This window comes from Porites lutea, chromosome 4 (genome assembly GCF_958299795.1).
Source record: "Porites lutea chromosome 4, jaPorLute2.1, whole genome shotgun sequence".
NCBI classification, from domain to species: Eukaryota; Metazoa; Cnidaria; class Anthozoa; order Scleractinia; family Poritidae; genus Porites; species Porites lutea.
This window is the reverse complement of record NC_133204.1, coordinates 34,185,163-34,207,662: the sequence shown is the minus strand read 5'-3', so window position 1 is coordinate 34,207,662 and position 22,500 is coordinate 34,185,163. Positions and strand designations below refer to the sequence as shown.

At 38.2% G+C, this 22,500-nt stretch overlaps 2 protein-coding genes and 1 long non-coding RNA gene across 5 annotated transcripts in view; 1 reads left to right on the top strand and 2 right to left on the bottom strand.

Annotated features, from left to right (window-relative positions):
* The window catches only part of LOC140933374 (uncharacterized), a 223,496-nt gene that overhangs the window by 145,510 nt on the left and 55,486 nt on the right, over window positions 1-22,500 (top strand). The gene's annotated exons all lie outside the window — the stretch shown is intronic.
* LOC140933372 (uncharacterized) overlaps window positions 4,786-22,500 on the bottom strand; it is a 19,552-nt gene continuing 1,837 nt past the window's right edge. Inside the window, exons 1-7 of one of the 2 annotated variants that reach the window (XM_073382916.1) lie at window positions 12,659-13,243; window positions 12,542-12,582; window positions 8,205-8,258; window positions 7,269-7,319; window positions 6,703-6,792; window positions 5,914-5,938; window positions 4,786-5,692 (exon numbers count right to left, since the gene is read on the bottom strand). In XM_073382916.1, coding sequence (XP_073239017.1) covers window positions 4,971-5,692; window positions 5,914-5,938; window positions 6,703-6,792; window positions 7,269-7,298 — 867 coding nt within the window. In that variant the 5' untranslated portion in view covers window positions 7,299-7,319; window positions 8,205-8,258; window positions 12,542-12,582; window positions 12,659-13,243 and the 3' untranslated portion in view covers window positions 4,786-4,970. Of the gene's footprint in view, window positions 5,693-5,913; window positions 5,939-6,702; window positions 6,793-7,268; window positions 7,320-8,204; window positions 8,259-12,541; window positions 12,583-12,658; window positions 13,244-22,500 lie in introns of those variants that run through there. The other variant, XM_073382917.1, reaches the window with a different exon arrangement.
* Window positions 9,763-10,630, bottom strand: LOC140932756 (uncharacterized). The gene is made up of 2 exons (XR_012165001.1): window positions 10,534-10,630; window positions 9,763-10,389 (listed from the first exon to the last, which is right to left on the bottom strand). It is a non-coding gene; the product is annotated as an uncharacterized lncRNA (long non-coding RNA).

Below are 22,500 nucleotides of genomic sequence, written 5' to 3'. Positions count from 1 at the left end.
CAGTTCCTTTGCCAATACAGCTGCCAATATAGATTCTCGGAAATAATAAAGTTACCTGATTTGAAGAATTTTTCTGCGAAGTTCCGTAGGAAACGACCAAGAAAATGGCCAAAGTCATCAAGAAGAACAGACGAAACATTTTCAGTCTTTCTTCGTGGAACTGACCGTATTCACAAATGAAGCAGTGTATGAATGTAAGCTTAGAGTTCCGGAGTTGAGATCTCTCTCATGAATACAAAACGCGAAAATATACGAGATGGTAGGCCTATTGTTTTTATGTTTTCGTTCATGACAGATAAGACAAGGCTGATCTTGGCATTGATGCATGACTGATAGTCTAATGTCTGAACTGTTCAGAACCAAAGAGAACCGTCCACAGTGGGCTTCCCGTGTCTACCTTCCCACACCCCACTTATCAGTTGCTACAGCGCAAATAGTGCAAAAAAGTATAAATTTAACCAGAAACCCTAAAAGACTAAGTTGTAACTAAAAAAAGTTTATTTAAAAAATCTGTTAAGGTTCACTAACTTACGCCTATAACAACAATGGCTGACGAGTCGTTCTGATTACACTGACGTCTTGTGATTGGACATTTTAGATTGGGTTGCTAAGATTCCTTTCAGTGAGTTCAGTCATTATTCTAATGTCTTTTACTCACTCCTAAAGAACACTTTAGACCTAATTAACAATTTACGCATAAGATTTGTATGAAAAAAGAAATAAACTGTTAAACATTAGTCGTTAAAACCAGGTTGCTATTATTTTATTTAGCCTGGTTTCCATATGATCACTACCGTCGCTGTGATCGCTGCGATCGCTGAGCAAAACAAAGTTCATCGATCGTAGCGATCATAGCGATCAAATGGAAACCACTTTCTTAGTGATCGCAGCGACAACGACAGGGGCACCCAACGAGAATATAGTTCAAAATCACTTAAACATAGCATTGTTAAACGCGTTTTAGTATTTAAACAGTGGATATGGGCATATTTTTATCCCCTAAAAATTTTTCATCTGTTCGGAATTCCTAGCTGAAAGTCTAGTGATCCGAAAATTATAGGGAGCAAAACTTACCTGTTCGAAAATTTCAGCCAGAAAAAAGGCTCCCGAAAATTCTAGGTGACTTTCACTTAGGGTAAAAATCCGTTGAAAATGGGCAATTTTACCATTTTTTTAGATGTTCGAAAATCCTAGGAGAGGCAGGCAAGCAAGAAATTTTACAACAAATGTTCCGAAAATTCTAGATCTCAAATCTTCTTCCGAACAGATATTTTTCCAAAAATTGTCGTTGGGTGCCCCTGACAACGATCGCTGAGATGGAACTTTTTCGATCTCATCGATCGTTGTCGCTGCGATCGCTGGAAAGTGGTTTCCACATGATCGCTATCATTGCTGCGATCGCTGAACTTTTATTTTTCTCAGCGATCGCAGCAATTACAGCGATGGTAAAGATCATCTGGAAACCAGGCTTTAGAGAGCCGGAGAAATTACATATATCCGCATTTTGCAGCCCCCTGAAGCCTGGTTTCCATATGATCGCTACGATCGCTGTGATCGCTGCGATCGCTGGAAAGTGTTTTCCATATAATGATCGCTATGATCGCTGCGATCACTGACCTTTTTTTTTTTTTCAGCGATCATAACAATCATATGGAAACCAGGCTTTCCAGATGACGTTTCTTTAGCTTGTTGTTAATCCTTGAAAAATGAATGATTTATAGATTCCGTCCCAGCCAAAAAGTTTGAACAAAATTTCGCCAAAATTTACATCAATCCTATTTTGTTTGTCTATTTTTTTTCTCATCCAATCAATTCAAGCTCAGACAAAAGGCACTCAAAAATTATTTATACAAGAGAATTCTGAAGACTGCCAAGCTCAGCCAAAACAAAATACTGCGTTCATCAAACCAAACTGGCGTCGAAACACCCAAATTAAGGCTTTTTAGATCAACGAGTACTGAACGAAACCGAAATTAGCGAGTATAAGCAACGGCGTTTTTAAGCAATACACTTTAACCGGAAACTAGTTTTTACCGAGTCCTTTTCTCTTGAATTATGCATTGGCACTACCAAATTTCTATTGTCAAGTATCTTTAGTCTGACAGCGACGATTTGCCCGAAAATTTGGTCAAAATCATATATGGCCCAAGAAAACAAAAAGTCCACTTCCAGTTGACGTACGACGCTCAAAAACGTCGTTGCTTAAACTTGCAGTTACTTGAAGATGGACGTAAAGGCTAGTATCTCATTATACAATATAATGACTCCATATATGACAGACGAGATACCGGAACACGAACTTAACAAGTGGTTGAAAACATTATTTTTCGCTCTCGAACGAATGAGTCTGCCTGGACCAACTATCAAACTTACTAACGAGAGCGCCACGTTTCCAGTTCACCCCGTATATCGACTTGACTGATACAGAACCCTCTGATGTGAAGTATATATTCAGAACTCTCTCTGAGAGAGTGCTTAATTAAAGGGATGTTGAAGAATCGTAACGGAAAATAATATTTTCCGGTTTGTTCTTATGTTGTTGTTGCTTTTTTTTAAAGTTACAGTGAATAATTTCTAAAAGGCTTTCTTAGGTATCTTTGTCTTTGTGTACACGGCGGTGTGATACAAAAGTAAAGATGGATGGCCTGTTTGCTCTGGTTAACGATAATTGATAAGAGTTTGCGCTGGAAACAATACCGCATGCAAATTCGGCGGATTGAAATTTTCCACTCACCCTGATAATACTCATGCAAAATTTAAAACAATCTTGTCTTCTTTTCCCAACCTTTTAACATGCTCTTTTCTAATACAATACCACGAGCAGTTGCAGCCGGCTGGCATTAACTAGATACTGAGTTATTATAATCAACCTAATAATTTTGTAATTCTCATAGTATTTAGACGTCGTTCTTGGAAACATTTTAACCTTACCATGTAGGAAAGCGATACTTTCCAAAGGTTAGTAAAGCGTGTCTCTTTCGGTACAAATGGATTTTGATTTCTGTTGAGACTGGAAGAGTATTATCATTATTGAGGGTTCCGATCAGGGACTCCGAGTGTAAGCATTTAAGGGCGCATAAATTAAAATTACTAAAAACCGCATTGGTTTGTTAATTTTTTATTAGGGCAAGAAACGATTTAGTTATCAGGATACGTTCTCGACAAAGCAGGTACCTACCTAAGAGACTTGATGTCACGAACAAGAATTGGTTCAAGTATCGCCTTATTAGTCTGGATCGTAAGATTCGTTGTCAAAATACTGATGTGTTCAGGCGATCGATCATGGCGGACACTCAAGCCAGATTTGGTTAAACAAATTTCTCTTTTAAGACTTTGGCAATTATTCCGCGAGTTTTGATCTTTTCAGTCTAACTTTCTTCCAAAGATTTAATAATTCATTCAGTCTTCGACCTTTTAAGAGTCGTCCAGGTTGTCAAATGTAGGTAAATTTTCGTGGAGTTGAATTACAGGCTCGAAGAGTCGCATTAGGAGTTTTTGCGTCGATAGTCTAACAGTCGTTCAGTTTTGCTGTTTCGGGACCATACTGCAGATGACAATAAATCAATTTACCATGGCGTAAGAGGGATGTTTGTTCCAAAAAAAAAGCAGATTAGTACAAAAGATAGATCACCTGTCGGTTGGTGTTTGTCTTCCTGTTTGCTTAGGAAAAACAAGGCTATATGTGTTAGCTTGTTAAATACCAGTTCAGTGAAATCTCGGATCCCTGGCATCTTGTACATAACGGAAACTCAGCCACGTCTGTTTCGACGTACGTACAAAACCGTCTTTTTTCAGTAAGAGCAAGTAAAAAACTGTACATCAAAAGATGAATTTTATTTAAACGAGACTTAAAAAATTCCCTTCATACCGAAGGCTTTGCACTTGGCCTAATTCGGCCTCGCTTTGAAAAGGGGGCCCAGGCCAACTCGGAAATGATCACACATTATATTTTTATTTAACTTGAGTGGAGCTGCGCCGCTAGATATCGAGTAAAAAAGTGAAGTTGAGCTCTCGGGCCTGATAGATTGTTAATAGGATCGACTCAAGATACGTTTCACGATGTGTGCAAATCTGATGTTTGAGATCAGGGACAAAAGCCAACTTGTATTCATTGCACTTTTGGCTTTGTTTGGTCTGAAAGAACTCGGCCTCGCTTCAGGCCGATAGTGTCTAGTCACTAAATTTACATCTGGAGGGAAAAGAAGACCGTTTCAGCTTGAAAGAGTCTTGTACCATCTTCGTTTCATTCAATGGCTTGTTAAGAAAAAAGTTTCGACCCTTAAAATTATTTTTATTGTCTGAGCATTTCCCTAATTTTCTCTCCCTTTTCGTCTTGGAATGGTACTTTTTTCCTTTGATATTAGGGAAAAATTAGACAAGCTGGTAGTAAAAAAGCTATGTCTATTATTATGGATTAGAACACTGTTGTAACCAACTATTCTGCTGAAATATTCATTAATCGCTCTGCATGTCTCTCGAAACCGCCATAATTGTTCCTTTTATTCTTCTCTCGCAGTCCCCTTGGAAATAAAGATCAACCAAAATATGCCTTAACGTGCGTCAGCCGAAATATTCATCTCGGTGACCATTGATGGATCCCCTCGAAGTTGGCACGAACTAAATCTTCTGTTAAACTCGACTGAAGTAAGAACACAATTCACCATTCCAAAGATTTATTTTAAACTTTTGTCTCCAGCGTATCTAAACCCACAATGATACTGAACTACCAAAAATTGTTTTTAGCTAAAAAGCTGTAAACTAGTTTGAGATATTAATGAACTAGACTTGTAAACTAAACAATTAAATAAAACAAGAAATAATTGTTCTCTTTCTCCAAGTCGATGATCGAATGGAAAAAATGTTAAAAGTTACGACTAGGGTGGTTAATCGGCAGTCGCCCGTGATAGCTCGAAAATTTCTGCCTTTGAGCCACAGGAACACCGGATTAGGATGCGTTCTGACGAACGCGATTAGACTGTGAAGATATGCCCACTGTGCCACTGGCTAAACTTGACTTGTATGTTATATATGGAGACCGGGCGTTCAGCACTGCTGAACTTGCCAACTCCTGACCACTTGAACACACTGGACTGAACAGAATGCTTGTGTTGGGAGTTGTAATAGTTTGCAAAAGCGATGAATGTGTCACCGTTTATCACAAACGCCGTACATCCCATGGCACCTTCAGTTGATATGTCTTGAAATCTGTTAAACTTGCCGCTGCTCCATTTGTAGATAACTGACTTTATAGAATGGGTACTTCCGTCATTGTAGTTTGCTACTGCGAGATAACTATCTCCATTTACCTTGAAATAGGTGAAGTGGCTTGCTCCGTTTGTTGATAATTTCTGAAAGTCGACAAACAGCTTTCCATTCCATTGATAAACTGTAGAATCCACCCGGTGTGTTCCGTCGTAGTGGGTAGGGACAGCAAGAAAATGTTTGTTGGCGATAGTAAAGTACTCCAGGCCATACGCTCCTCTTGTTTGCAGGTTCTGGTACAAAGACAGTCTTCCAGTTGAGTTGTCCATCTTGTAGATCATGGAACTTGTCTTCTGTTTCCTAATATCCCCATGATAATTGGCAAAAGCAAGAAACAAGTTTCCATCAATGGTGAAATGTTCCACACCTACAGCTCCTCGGGTTGGTAGGTCTTGAACTTTTTCAAAGAAGTGGAGTCCAATAGAGCAATCTTCCACAAGAAAAAAAGGATGAACACCTTTGTTAACAAACTAATGTCAAGAAAAAAAAACTAGTCAGAATTAATCGACAAAAGAATTTACTCATGTGTTGTGGTTTTGCAATGACCAAAGATGGGCCTCAGTGTTATGAACTTAAAATTCGGAAACTCTTCTTTCCAGTGAATCAATGTAAATGTACATCGTAGGCAACAGTAGTAAATGATGCGCTTACCAGTTAAACAGCACCCTGATTTGCTCTAAAACGCAAAATAACTTGTAAGAACAAAATACAATTAAATAACAAAGCTAACAATCTCCTAATGCACACTCCTGGACAAAAGTCCTAGTGCAGTGATGCAGTATTCATAATATTTTGTAATTTCTGGAAGCCCTTACAAAATACACGTTGGGCATCCTTCTCGATTTTTTTGGCAGTTCTCCCTCCCCGCACCCTATACAATGTTGAAACACGGAAAAATTCTGGATACACGCCGACAGGCGTCCAACGTTGTCTGTAGGGTGGGGGTAGGGGTTGGGCATGTGTGAATTGAAAATGCACAAATGCAAATATGTCCCAAGACTATTGTACATGATTGTAGTTATATGTGCAAACAGAGTTGAACACCTGTACAGATACCGGTAACTTTTTCTGACGAAAATCTCCCTTGATCGGACACCAACTGATGTAAAAAGGCTCCTGCTTTCAAGATGACATTGAGCTAATCTTACGTTAACATCATATATGGCAGACTGCGTGCATTACATGTATTTTGTTCCTCTTTCCTTAGACTAGTAGGACATGCAAGCTAATTTTTATTTGATTTTTAAAAACCTCGATTCTCACCGTCACGTGTCACAACTTTACCGCTTATTCACGTACACTTCTCTCTTTTAAAGACAACAGGCCCGAAAGGAAGAGATCGTGCATGCAGTTTATGGTAATTAAATTAATATGGCTTATTGTAATAAGGATAATTATCACTAAAGAGTGAAAATCTGGGAGCTGTTAGGTAGTAATTACCTTTGTATCACACGTTCCCGAAATTCCTTTTTGTCCTTGTGATCCCTTCTCTCCTTGGGATCCTTTGTCACCACGAGATCCCTTCTCACCCTTATCAAACAAAGTATTTATAATTATAATGAACATATATTAATATTCTGCTAGATAGCCAAAGAGCTCGGGAATTTCAAAACCTGATCACCACTTTTTCCTTTACCGTAGCGATACAAGAAGAAAACTTAAAGTTACAAGCGGTACTTGTTTTGTACCAGAAAGGTATCCGTAGAGAAATAAAATTCGACCTGTTAGTTAGTTTGGTCGAGCGCCAACTCGGACATACCAACTAACAGGTCGAATGTAACATTTAGAAGCGTGAGGGACATGAAAATTGAATGAGTGGTGTGTGTCGCTGTGTCTGGATAAAGCATGTGGCTTCGTTTTTGTTTTGGACACTGAAAATTAGTCGGCAGAAAAAAAAGCATAAATATTTGATTGAAGGTAAATCCAGATTGGAGAACTGATTAAGGTTGTTAAAGTGTTCTTTCTTTGTTCTACAGACAAAAAAAGGTCATGAAACTTACACTTACTTTAACACCACCATTACTGTTTTTATCCATTCCTGGTTCTCCTTTCACCCCCTGCAACAGAAATAATAAGGAGCACTTAAACTACTTACAATGGACCTGGGAAAATACGTTAACAGAATCCCTAGAAACATTATTGCGATGACCTCCAGAAGATCAGCCACATTTTAAGGAAAGTGCTCTCTACCAACTAGATAATAACGACTTCCCCCTCCTCTCAGCCACTCCTAAGGAAACTGGTAGCTCCTCGGAGCTCTGAGCAATAAGAACTGCTAAGCAAAACATAATAATAATCATCATCAGTATCATCATCATCATCATCATCATCATCATCTGTCAAAATGATTGAAAAGCTTTCAAAGTATAAGAAATTAGAGATTGAAATCTCTAGGATATGGGGCCTTCAAATAGGAATTGTGCCTGTAGTTATTGAAGCTCTTGGCCTACTGAAAACGGGCCTGGGAAAATACGTGAAAAAAACCCCTAGGAACATCAATATCGAAGAACTCCCAAAGATCAGTCTTCTAGGCACAGCCCATATTTTGCAAAAAGTGCTGTCTACCAATTAAATGAAGACTCCCCCCAGCTGCTCCCAAGGAAACTGGGCGCCCCTTGGAGCCCTGGACAGTAAAACCTGTAAAAGAAGAAAAACATAACAAAGAAAATAAGTAATTAAAGCTAACTGTGACAAAGGAGTGAAAATGATGATGATGAAGATGGTAAATAACAAAAAAAGAGACAATCTATACAGTGGTGTGATCAAAATAAAGCTAACTGGTCTGGTTATAATTTTGATCATTTTCCTTAGTCCAACCTAACTTTAAACACACAAGACATTACTACACGCAATATAATCACTGATGTTTTATGGAGAGATACACATGTATGGATCCAGAAACTAAAAACTTCCACTTTAAAAGCAGTACATATTTATAATACCTTAACACCTGCACTTCCATCTCTTCCTGGTTTCCCTGTTTCTCCTTTTTCTCCCTAACATAGATGTTTACAAGGTGAAACCCAAACTGACAACACTGTAACTTAGAAGATGACTATTACTATTAATTTTATTCATCTTTTATTTATCTTTTAAGTAACTTCAGCCTTAGTGGAGAAAAATGATGGTGTATGGGTGCTGCAGTTATGGGGTGGCACATTGCTTTTTGAATGTGGTAGGTCTTCATGGACTTGCTACCACTAAAATACGTTTATTTATTAACAGTTTTCTGTAACAAAATTACTAAAAATTAAATGTCAACACATAATTAATGCACTTTTTTTCACCTTTTGTTTAGTTTAAAAGTGACCAAAACTGCTCCATGCCCATATTTAAATTAACATTAGTTCTGAGTTTATCTAGATACACCTGCTTACCGACTATGTGCATTGTATACCCATAGAATAGGGTAAGGAAGCTTACTCTATCTTAACTTGTACCTAATACTGTCTTAAATCAATAAATCCCCTGTCCCCACTGCCAAGGGGCCTGGGTAAAATATAATTATTATATTTTGGATCCAGGCCCTTTGGCAGTGGGGACAGGGGATTTATCAGGCTCATGCCAAACGATATTAACTTCCAAGACTGGTAAAAAAAAACCAGGTCTCAAAAAATATTCAGCTGGGGGTTTTGAGACAAGATCCCCACCCTTTAAGTGCCAGGCAAGTAACTTCAAGCTCAATTGACTAAAGAGCAAAGGAACTGACAAGTCATACTCACATAAAAATGCAATGTAATTAACCACTTCAGGCAAGCAAGCCATTTTTTTTAAGGCAGTATATGAATGATTAGAAATATCTTGTTCCTTTTTTGTTAAGACTCGCAACAATGAAAACATATGACTAAAATTAATGTTGCAAATATATCTAAAAAAAAAAACATTTTACCCTCTTGACTTTTTTTAAAATGATTTTATGTCTTCTTCTTCTTTCTCTGAAAAGGGAAAGCCTAGATTTTCAAGTTACCTCAAGCTTCAAAATATTAGTTTAATGCGGTAAAACTTCTTTTTGGCAACTTTTTTGTTATCTTCACACTACAGAGACCATGTCTGAGACGTACAGTTCCCTGGTTTGTTTAATTTCTGAACTTTTCAAGCAAAAAGAGAAAACAATGCATTAACATTAAGAAAGGCCAACCCCATGTGAAAAACCTCCATGGAATTCCATGGATTTCCATGGAAAATTCTCCATGGAATTCCATGGAGGATTAGGACATCAATTTCCATGGAATTCCATGGAAATTTCTCCATAGATTTCCATGGAAAATATTTGCATGGAGGATTAGGACATTTCCCGTGGAATTCCATGGAAAATGAGTAGGACACCAATTTCCATGGAAATTCCTGCATCGACATTTTCTATGGAATTCCATGGAAAAGTTCCATGCAATTCCATAGAAACTACTCCATCTATTATTCCATGGATCTCCAGGGAGTTTCATGGAATTCACAGGAATTACACATTTAAAATATCCAGTGAATCAAATGGAATACATAACAGATTTTGGTCCACTGCAATTTATTTAATCAATAAAAGGACCGCATAAATCTCTTTTTAAGAGATCAATCAATAGTTAACATGCTTTTGGTGGAAAATTTGACATACTGTAGCTAAAACAAATAAATGTTTACTTGTGACTATATACATTGCAGTTTAGAATGCAGCAATCATTGTGAAGTAGCTTAAATGAAAAATTTAGATTTAATATAAAGCAAGGAATCTTGGCCTGGTGTTTAAGAAAAGTAACAGGCGAACAGATGCATAATTGAGAGAAAAAAATAAGCTAATACTTGAATGCATAAACCGTCAGTATGTAAGACTTAAACATGGCTTTATTTATGCCACGAAAAAGGGAAGTGCTACTTATTTCCTCGATCAGAACCATGGTATTTAGTTATAGCAAAGTCCTACCTAATCCTTGGGAAAAACAGCGTCAGCTACAATTATAATTTATCAGTCTCTTGTACAGTTTTTACGTAGCAGGCATGAAAATTCTAAATATGATATTTCTTCTTATACATTGAAGCAGTCCATCGAAGTACAGTCTTCGATTTCTAATTCTGCCAGAATTAGTAACTATTCCGAAGGATTCCAAGGGCAATTTGCGGGAAAGACCACATTCATATCTGTATAAAGAAAAAAGATGAAAACTACATATTAAAACAGATAAACAGCACCCGAAAAGTCGCCCTTGTAAATCTAGCAGAGACAATCGAGCGGACGAATTCAGTTGAGCAACCAAACACGAGTTGTGTACATATTAAGCTTACCTTCCTCCTTTAATGTGCGATCCAGCTGAGTCATTGTTCAATCGAAGTTGATTTGAAACAAGCCAAATGTAAGAAACCTAACAAGTGATATTTTGCGCTAAAAATAACATCTTTTTCGGATGCATTCACTGCAAAGACAATCCGTTTACACAACACTTTCGTACTGCACAGAAGTCCGCCTAAAGATTCGAACCAAGAAAACTGATCTTCTACGCATTTCTATTGGTTCAAAAGCCTCACGTGATCGCGTAAGTCACTAAGCGGGGAAGCCTGGACGCTAGTTCATGAACCAAACATGGCGTCAAATCACGGCACGATCGTAGAGATGTCTGTCTTTAAAGGCTTTCAATTGTGGTCCCTTTCAGAGTTAATTGTACTATTCCAGCGCTGTCGAAGAGTAAAGCAGTGAGAGGAAAATATTGCATTGTTCTCCCAGGTGAGGGAACCTTTGAAAAAAGGCAGCAGGCCTATTCATAGTCTGATACACAACCGTTCTTAGTGTCGTCACGCAACGCTCCTCCCCACTAAAATCGGCTGTGTAGCAGACTAGCCTATCCACGGATGCGGCAAAAAATCTCTAATATTGCTTGTGTAGGTTCGCCGAAATACTCCATGTAAAGCAATCTTATCAATCAGGTTGGACTCGAGTAACAGGGAAAATCTCAGCTCTCAACAAAAAAACACTTCGATACCGAGAAGAGTTTATGTGCCTAGCTAGTGGGATCATTTTCTACTGGCTATTCAAGTACGGGACCCGTACATCGTCTTGTATTTGCTATTCATACGGGATTCCGACAAAACTGATTAGGGCTATTAAAGCACTGACTCGAAACGGTTAGCTTCCAATTAGGGTTACAGTTGTTTTTATATGAGTAAAATCAAACTCCGTGCTAGAGTGGTTAGGTTACGAACTCAGTGGATTCTACGCCCCTGGATCGGTTCTCAATCTTGCCACATCGAATTTTTCTTCTTTTCAAAATTTGCCACTGAAATTTTTCCTTAAAAATGGAACAGTGGTTGAAGAGACTTACACTTTCATGGAAATTTTTTGATCAGAAATTTCAAGAGACTTGAAAATTTCATATAAATTTTAAGTAGAGACTTGATCCCGTATATCATAGCAAATACATGTGGGTGTACGGGTCCTGTACGAATAGCAGCACTGTGTCAATGTAATGAAGCAACTGCATGTTGTTAATAACAGTGATCTTCTCATATTTTAAATGCAACAATGCTTTTAAAAGATAAATGGCAGACAGCCCTACTAAAAAACAATTTTCTATATTTATTTTTTTAACAGGATCATTTCTTTATTAAGCACTCAAAACATTCCTCTTTATAGTTAGCAATAAAATTTCTTACACTGGGACTTTCAGCATCGCCTGTCGGTGAACAATACTTTTGCATTGTCTGTGTAATTTAAACTAAATGCACTATTTTGCTTTTAGAAAACTTCCAAATGTTTCCTATTTTTCTATCCAATAAAAAGTGCAGACTTGAACATGTGGTTAACGAGTTGATGAGTTGCTTGATTACTGAATTTCTATGGATTTTCTCATACAAACTGCAAGGTATTCTATCGAACTCCATGGACATCCTATGGCATTCCATGAAACTGTATCAGTACTTCAGGGAACCGCATGGCATTCCATGGAACTCTACAATATTCCCTGGAATTCCATGGACCTCCAAGGAAACTCCATGGAATTTCATGGTATTCCATGGAACTCCATCACTACTTCATGGAACTCCGTTGAACTCCATGGCATTCCATGGAAGTCCATGGATACTCCATGGAACTCCATGGCATTCCATGGAACTCCATGGCATTCCATGGAACTCCATGGATACTCCATGGAACTCCATGGATACTCCATGGATGTTCCGTGGAATTCCATCGATTTCCATAGAATTCCATGGATTTCCATAGATTTCCATGGATTTCCATGGATTTCCATGGAATTCCATGGAATTCCATGGAGTTCCATGGAGGTATTTCACACGGGACCTTTATTCCACTGCCATCTCGTCCATCACGGCCATCTTTTCCTGTGTTCAGAACAATTAACAAAATGTAATATTCAGATTACAGGGCTGATGCTCTGAGGGGCCCCTAAAACCTTACTTTTGATCTTGAGTAAATAGGAAATCTTAGCTTTCCCATACAAATCTGATGCTTGGCTCCCTGTTTTTCACAGGTTCAGAGCACTAGACTCCTTATAATTTTTCTTGGAGCACAGCCTTGGATTAGTAATATTACAAGCTAGGGTAGAACACTGACAACAAGCTACAACAGGGGGGATGACAAGAAGGAAACCCATGGTTAAGATTTATTTTGATAATAATTACAGTATGCCTGACAACTCTGACACATTATGCATGAGTTTCATGCCTGGGGACTTATTTCTAGACCTTGATTTCACTCATCAGCAAGGACAATTTCTCGCACCTGACAAACAAATCCAGACAAATTGTTCTATAACACATGATTAATGACAAAAATACAATTCAATTTCCCTTTGACACTTAAAATAACTTCAGAATGCTCAATGGTTGTCAGAACAACTTCACACATTTTTTGGAAAAGTTTGGAAGTCCTCGGAAAATTGTTGGAAATGTGTGGAAGTAGCTGGGACGTTTTCAGAAACTCCTGTCATAACAGGACAAAAATCTCATGCTTAATTAATTTGACTCAGAAAGAGTTGGCAAGTATATATACAAAAGACTAATTATTTACTTAATCATATAATGTTGTAAATGGTAATGAAGGAAAATTGTTGCATTTTAATGTGACTCACCATGTTGTCCATCCTTTCCATCTTTGCCTAAAATTATTTAAAAAAATACAGCCATATATCAATGAAACTCACAACTGAACTAAATTACCATCCACACATGCAGAACTAGCAAGTTGTTATGTGTATAACCTGAACTGATCCCACTAATGCAAAACTTAAATGTACTGTGCTGGCCTTAAATACCTTGATTTCTGGTAAATTTTAATCTAAACATACTAAGAAGATTTATTTTTTGTTTTTGGTATTAGCTGGTATTTTTCCATATCCGTGGATTGTTTATTTTGTTGAAAATCAATTTTTAAAATAAATTCTAAACTCACCATCCTTACAGCAACCAGCTTGAGGTACAACTTTACAGCTTTTAGACTTTGCTGCAGATCCATTAGCCTGTTAGATTCAATTTGGGAAATTTAACATACTTTCATGACTTAAAGAAAGACTACAAACTCTAGATAAATGAAAACACTCTTGACTATAGCATAAACTGAGATGCAATGGAAACTGAATTTGGAAAGATAAGAAAAAGGAAATGAAAGTGGTTTAAAAAAAAGGAAATTGAAAGGGTGAGGCTGCATGGATATCGGTAAGTTTCTCCTAGTAAAAGCCTGTCTTCAGTGTGAATTTAGAGAAACGTTACCTGCAAGAGTAACAAGATTGATACATTAAGTATACATGGCTTAGGTGTTGGCTTTAGTTTGCAGATAGTTGCAGGTGATAGTGCTATGGTCCCGGGGGGGGGGGGCACACTGGATTTCCCAAGTGACAAGGATGATCAACTGGAGACAAAAATCAAAACCCAAAAGCATCAATGGACAAAAATTTAACCCCGGGCAAAAAATCCAATGCCGAATTTCCAAGCCATCAAAAACTTCCAGAAAGCATTAAATGAAAACATCTTCAAATCGTTTTGAATACCACCAAAAAAACCCACTTAAATCAAGCTATCAAAAAAAATACTTGCTAAAATTTTCCTACCTGAAAAATCCTAAAATCGAAATTATCAAACCCAAAAAAATCCTTTGATCATCCCTGTCACTTGAAATCCGGAGTACACCCCCCCCCCCCACCCCCCAACCTAGGGTTTAATCAGGGTTAGGGTATGAGTTACACAACATTTATAATTTTACAATTACACAGCTGCAGACCAAACGCTCTGCAGCTTAAGGAAAATGTAGGATTTTCTCTGCCAAGGTACAACACCTTTTACTGTTGTTTGCTGGGAGAGAAAATTAAGCCAAAGCAGTTTTGAATTGGGACGTTTCAATCAAAAGGCTTAATTTAAGGTACACTTAAACAAAGTATTCTTTTGTTTTTGTGGTCATGACATTGCAAATTTTTGGGTAAACAGTCCATTATCTCTTACCAGACCTCAAAAGAGTTTTCTTCTCTAAGAGAGGGGGTTGGGTGCTCCTGCGTTTTTAAGGTCAAATCGATCAGTTTTATTGATAGAAAAAGGAATATAATATATATCCCTTTGAGGCCAAACCAGAATTTTAAACTCACTTAACATACTTAGCTACGAGTACTAATCTTACAAGCAACATGAAAATAGGTTTTTGAGCTTTAATACCAGTTTTTTCACACTTTAATATGACCATTTTAGTAACAAAAAATCAGCATTTTTGACAAGATCCTCATTTTTGGAGCAGTATTTGGCTGGTTAACATGGGAATGGCTAAAAAAGAGATTTTCAGCACTCAAAGTATAGTTTTCAGCCAACTGGATGTAATTAAGCAGCTTTTTTGTCTTTCAAGCTTTTCAAGACAAAGTTTCCTTTTTTGGGGGGGGGGGAATACCCTGCGAGCAGAGGCTACATTTTTGCTGTGTGAGCTGGCGTGCAAAAAGTAGCCTGTGCGGACAACTGTTCAAATCTGTCCAGATATCTGGACGAACAGATAATTAAAAAAAAACAGGCTTTTTCCTGTTCTTGACCAGTTTAGAACATTGCGTGAGTCTTGCGTAGCAGATCAGAGTTGTCCCAATTTTTTTATACCTGCAAAACTCATGCCATTTGACAACAGACCTGACGATTAATTTTGCTTGCAAATCCCATGACGAAATTCGCGCATACACGATAGAAAATTGAGCGGTTCTCGGCAGAGGCTACTTTTTCGCACGTCATCTCACACAGCAAAAATGTAGCTTCTGCTCACAGAGAGGGGGGGGGGGGGGGAAGGAATCTGTTTTCAACATTGTTTCCTCGCATTCTTTTTTTTTCCTTTCGTCGTCCTCTTTTACAGCCCGTTTTGTTGCCCACATCATTGTCTTTCCTTTGTGTGGAGTTTTGGCTGGCTACCTTTTCAGGAAAAGGGCAAAGAGTAGCAGGTAAATAGCAAAATTCCCCAAGTGTTAATTGCTTGTTAGTTTCTGCGTATACTGTGGAAAGATCTATCCTTGCTGATTTTGCATTTTTTTATCGTAAGAGGTTAAATGAAAAGCTGAATGGGTCCATGATGGAAAATTTTCCTGGTTCAAAAAGGACCAAAAAGCCCAAAACAGTCGTCAAAGAGTAAAAACTCACCTGAGCTCACCTTACACCTCACGTTTATTGTAAAGAGTAACAGCCAATTCTAACAATCAATCTTCTTAAAAGCTTCTCTGATTGACGCTCTGCTTCCCGAGGATTATTTTAGAAGTCGAACAAGGTAGATTTGGGTAAACTTGTAAAACATAACTTTTCACACAGAAGCTCATATTTTGCCTGGTTGGCAAATATTCAACAGGCGTTTGTTTCTTATTGAGATGAGACTGGTAACGAGAGAGCGATGCGTTCACACGTACACGCGCGTGTTAGTTGTTGACGCGAAATTTCTCGAACCCCCGGTTGTTCAGACTTCTCGATGTAATAATTCAAACCCAACCTAGCTATCTTCCCCTTACCAATCGAACACTTTAATCTTACCCCCCTTTTTTCAAACCCCTGGGTTTTCGCGCGGAGTGCAACTATTTTGTTTTTTCCTTTAATAATCTCATAAAAACTGATGATAGCCTAGCCCATGAGCTGTATCTAAAGCCCTGAATGCTATATCCTGTAAAATCGATGATAAATTAAATTTGTATCTCTGGTAGCTGACTTTCTAGTTTGCAACCAAGATATTGAACGGATTATGAATCTAAAAGAACCTGAAAGCGCATAAAAACAGTGTTGCTGAGTCTAGAAAGCTAAGAAAACCGCATCTGAATTGTTCCCTTGCCAACAAAGATTGTCGGAAATAATCTGGGAAAAGTTGAATGCTTTAAAATTTGGTTCGCTGTAAAGTTACCTGATTTGAAGAATTGTTCTGCGAAGTTCCCTAGCAAACGGCCAAGAAAATGGCCAAAGTCATCAAGAAGAACAGGCGAAACATTTTCAGTCTTTCTTAGTGGAACTGACCGTATTCACAAATGGAGCAGTGTATGAATGTAAGTTTAGAGTTCCGGAGTTGAGATCTCTCTCAAGAATACAAAACGAGAAAATAAACGAGATGGAAGACCTATTGTTTTAATGTTTTCGTTCATGACAGATAAGACAAAGCTGATCTTGGCATTGATGACTGATAGTCTAAAGTCTAAACTGTTTAGGACCAAAAAGCAACCGTCCAGAGTGGGCTTCCTGTGTGCACCTTCCCCCACCCCATCACCCCACAGGCCTTTACCCAGTTGCCACAGTGCAAATAGTGTAAAAAATATAAAATCAACCAAGTTAACTAAGTTGTAACTCTAAAAAGTTTATTAAAAATTTCTGTTAAGGTTCAGTAACTTACGCCCATAACAACAATGGCTGACGAGTCGTTCTGATTACACTGACGTCTTGTGATCGGATTGAGTTTATCACCTTTTCGCGAATTTCAGTCCTGTAAGCTAGAATTCCTTTCAGTGAGTTAAGTCATTATTCTTATGTCGTTTACTCACTCCTAAAGAACACTTTAGACCTGATAAACAATTTACGCATAAGATTTGTATGAAAAAAAAAAAAGTTGAACATTAGTCGTTAAAACCAGGTTGCTATGATTTTATGTAGCCTGGTTTCCATATGATCACTACCATCTCTGTGATCGCTGCGAGCGCTGAGCAAAAAAAAGTTCATCGATCGTAGCGATCATAGCGATCATATGGAAACCACTTTCTAGAGATCGCAGGGATCGCAGCGACAACGATCGCTGAGATAGAACTTTTTCTATCCCAGCGATCGTTGTCGCTGCGATAGCTGGAAAGAAAAATGATCGCTATCATTGCTGCGATCGCTGAACTTTTATTTTTCTCAGCGATCGCAGCGATCACGGCGATGGTAGCGATCATATGGAAACCAGGCTTTAGAGAGCCGAAGAAATTACAATATCCGCATTTTGGTTTCCATATGATCGCTACGATCGCTGGAAAGTGTTTTCCATATGATCTCTATGATCGCTGCGATCACTGAACTTTTTTTTTCTCAGCGATCACAACGATCATAACGATCATATGGAAACCAGGCTTTACAGATGACGTTTCTCGTTGTGAATCCTTTGAAAAATGAATGATTCATAGATTCCGTCCTAGCCAAAAAGTTTGAACAAAATTGGTCCAAAATTTACATCAATACCATTTGTTTGTCTATTTTTTTTCTCATCCAATCAATTCAAGCTCAGACAAAAGGCACTCAAAAATTATTTATACAGGAGAATTCTGAAGACTGCCAAGCTCAGCCAAAACAAAAAACTGCGTTCACCAAACCTAACAGGCGTCGAAACACCCAAATTAAGGCTTTTTAAATCAACGAGTACTGAACGAAAGCGAAATTAGCGAGTATAAGCAACGGCGTTTTTAAGCGATGCACTTTAACCGGAAACTAGTTTTTACCGAGTCCTTTTCTCTTGAATTATGTCTTGGCACTACCAAATTTCTATTGTCAAGTATCTTTAGTCTTATAGCGACGATTTGCCCGAAAATTTGGTCAAATCATATATGGCCCAGGAAAAGAAAAAGTCCACTTCAAGTTGACGTACGACGCTCAAAAACGTCGTTGCTTAAACTTCCAATTACTTGAAGATGGACGTAAAGGCTAGTATCTCATTATACTATATAATTATGACTCTAAATATGACAGACGAGATACCGGAACACGAACTTAACAAGTGATTGAAAACATTATTTTTCACTCTCGAACGAATGAGCCTGCCTGGACCAACTATCAACTTAATAACGAGAGCGCTAAGTTTCCAGTTCACCCCCGTGTATCGACTTGACTGATACAGAACTCTCTCTGAGAGAGTGCTTAATTAAAGGAATGTTGAAGAATCGTAAAGGAAAATAATATTTTCCGGTTTGTCCTTATGTTGTTGTTGCTTTTTTTTAAGTTACAGTGAATAATTTCTAGAAGGTTTTCTTAAGTATCTTTGTCTGTGTGTACACGGCGGTGTGATACAAAAGTAAAGAAGGATGGCTTGTTTGTTCTGGCTAACGATAATTGATAAGTGTTTGCGCTGGAACCAATATCGCATGCAAATTGACGGACTGAAATTTTCCACTCGCCCTGATAATATTCATGCCAAATTTAAAACAATCTTGTCTTCTTTTCCAAACGTTTGTCGTGCTCTTTTCTTATACAACACCAGCAGGTGCTGCCGGCTGACATTAACTAGACACTGAGTTGTTATAATCAACCTAAGAATTGTGTAATTCTCATAGTATTTAAACGTCATTCTTGGAATCATTTTAACCTTACCACATAGGAAAGCGATACTTTCCAAAGGTTAGTAAAGCTTGTCTCTTTCTGTACAAATGAATTTTGATTTCTGCTGAGACTGGAAGAGTGTTCGCCTATCATTATTGAGCGTTCCGATCAGGGAGTTCCAAGTATAAGCAAGGGGACATAAATTAAAATTACTAAAAACATTGGTTTGTTAATTTTTTATTAGGGCAAGGAACGATTTCGTTGTTAGGATACGTTCTCGACAAAGTAGGTACCTACTTAAGAGACTTAATGTTACGAACAAGAATTTTAAAGAAAACATCAACTGCCGAACAGTTATTAAAGCGGTTCAAGTATCGCCATATTAGTCTGGATCGTAAGATTCGTTGTAAAAATAATACGTTCAGGCGATCGATCATGACGGACACTCAAGTCAGGTTTGAATAAACAAATTTCCCTCTTAAGACTTTGGCAATTATCATCGGCGCGAGATTTAATCTTTCCAGTCTAACTATCTTCCAAAGATTTAATAATTCATTCAGTCTTCGACCATGATGAAAAAATAAGGAACTTCACGCAACCTCGTAATAGATGCAAATTACTTGAGGCATTAACACGCGGCGGGAAAAATTACTTCCGGTCACCGCAGCAGACCATTCTGTAGTCGTTGCTTAGCTGGAGTGACGTCACGAGAGGAATAGCTCAGGGGTCAATCCTCGGCCCTCTGATATTTAATTTTTTTATTAATGATCTATTTTATGTTGTGAAACAGTGCAATCTTCCCAGCTATGCCGACGACACAAACGGTTTCCAGAAAAGTGTCACAACAGATAGCGGTACGGTATTGAATTGTATTGTGTTGTATTTACAGTACCGCTCGTACATGTGATGCCGGTTGCGAAGTTTTACCTGTTAAAGAACCCCTTGTCATGATCATGTTAAGTTTGACCAACATTCCGGCGCAAATCCAAAAAAGCTCAATAAATAGGTGCTGCTGAAAAAAGGAGGGGTTAACTTCCCTTTAACTGTGGTGATGAAGCGGTGAGTTTGTTAATCAAATGAAAATGCATGTTATGCGGCCAACTGAGATGATGAGGAAAAGCGGCTACTACTTATAAAAAGTACTGTTTCAATAACTTGCATTTCGTCAAAGAGAATAGAATTAATTTCGCCCATCTAACTTTTTTCATTTGCAGTTTCAAACTTAGAGCCATATGTGTCTCACGAGAACATGTCAGGGTGGAGACATGAATAAAGGTCCATTTACTCGAGAAAGTTTTCATCTAGCAAAATTTTCCTTGGTAGTGTCAGTGGGAAAACTTGGCAAGTTTTTTCTCTACCTTGATGGAGAAGAACTTGCCAAATAATTTCCCACTGTATAGGAGCTTGAAATCCATGAAAACTTGACAACAATGAGGAGTGACGTACTTCACAAGAAAAACGAGAAGTTAATTTGTGATTTGCATGGTCCCCTACCACAAGGACAAGATCGCTTCGAGCAATTCGCCACCCGGCCTAGGGTTAAAGGGCTGGATCGACCTTTTCCGAAAATTACGAAGGGAGATGGTAACAGGTTAAACTGAACCATTCATAATAAGCTTAATAAGCCTTCGGTATAGACTAAACGCTTGAAGCCATATGTTTAAATCGAAACCTAACGTATAGCTGGGCGCAGGTTCCTAAACTAGTCCTTTTTGTTATGTGAAATGGTAGTTTTACTTTTTTACTTTCAGAAACTCTAGCCTTTAAACCTTGTGGTTGAATATAAATCAGAGGCACCCAACGACTGTTTTCTGTAAAATATCTGTTTGGAGAGGCAAATATTGTCTTGAGTTTTCTATTATTTGAGGAAGGCTAACAATTTCTAGACAATCGTTCCATTCGTGTACAATTTTCGAAGCTTATCTAATAAATTCCATACAATTTTCTGAACTTTAATTTTCACACATTTCACTCCCCAGTTTAGGCTTATTTTCTTAGAAAAAAAAGAAACCGAAACGTTTTGGACTCAAAAATGTAATAGAAAGAGGAATCAGAAAAATTCTCACTTTCTTAATACGTTAAATTGCATAATTATAAAATTTTCGGGGAAAATAATACTGAATCCCTCGTAATTTCGAAAAGACTTAAGTTCCTCCAGGATGACCTAACAGATACAAATTTTATAGCACCGCTTAAAATGTATTCTAGATATTAAAAAAAAAAGTCTCATCCTGGATAGCCTAAAAAGTGTTGTTAATGAGTTAGGAGGAAACCTTCGTTGGGTGCCCCCAAGAGGTCATAATGTCCCATTATGGCTCTTGGTGCCCCTGATAAATACTGCAAACTTCAAACGACTTTCTTAGCCCCGATTTTTATCGGCACAGTTAAGAAACGGGCCCCAGTTTCGAATTTTTTAAGGTCATACCTGGCTCCGAGGTTGAAAGTAAAAATCCACAATCTAAAAGTCTTCCAAGCACATCTTTATTGCAACTATATATTCACCGCAAAGCTAAAGCAACTACATTTGTTTTCTAACAGTTTCCACCAAATCAACTACAATCATATCATTGTTTTATCATTCCCTTTGCCTAAAGATCCATCCCTTAATTATCGCTACAAAAAGACAATATTACGCTTAAAGTCCATCTCATTTCTCAGGTTTTCGATTCACAAATTTTCCAGTTTTTTGTTAGGCATAGCCTAGCTTATGCTTGGATCCTGACGTAAGCTCTACACCCACTTGTACAGGGCGCTGTTTATGTTATATTTCTGGTTGTAATGGTTTACCACTGCAAGGTAAGTATGACCCTTGTACTCGAATGACGTCATACCATGCCCTCCATGTGTTGGAATCTCTTGGTACTTGATGAAACGCGCTCCAGAGGCCTGGTACACAACTGACTGTGTGTTTTCTTTCTTACTGTCATCATAGTAATTAGACACACCCAGGTACGTTTGACCATTGATGACAAATGGGTGCCAAGCGACAGCCCCATGAGTAGGTAAGGCCTGGAACAGGACGAACTTGTTGCCATTCCACTTGAAAACGAAGGAGTCGATGTTGCTTTTACTTCCAGACATGCGGTTGGCAAAGGCGAGGAACGTGTGAGTGTTAATGTTAAAGGACAAGACATAGAATGCTCCATAAGTCTGAAGAGACTGCAGTTTGACAAAATGACCTCTTGACCACTTGAACACAGTGGACTGAACAGAATACTTGTGTTGGGAGTTGAAGTGATTTGCAAAAGCGATGAATGTGTCACCGTTTATCACAAAGGCCGTATATCCGAGGGCACCTTCAGTTGGTATGTCTTGAAATCTGTTAAACTTGCCGCTGCTCCATTTGTAGATAACTGACTTTGTAGAGTAGGTATTTCCGTCATAGTAGTTGGCTACTGCGAGATAACTTTCCCCAAGTATCTTCAAATAGGTGAAGTGGTTTGCTCCATTGGTTGATAATTTCTGGAAGTGAACAAACAGCTTTCCATTCCATTGATATAGATTGTAGAGTCCAGCCGGTAAGTCCCATCTTGGCGA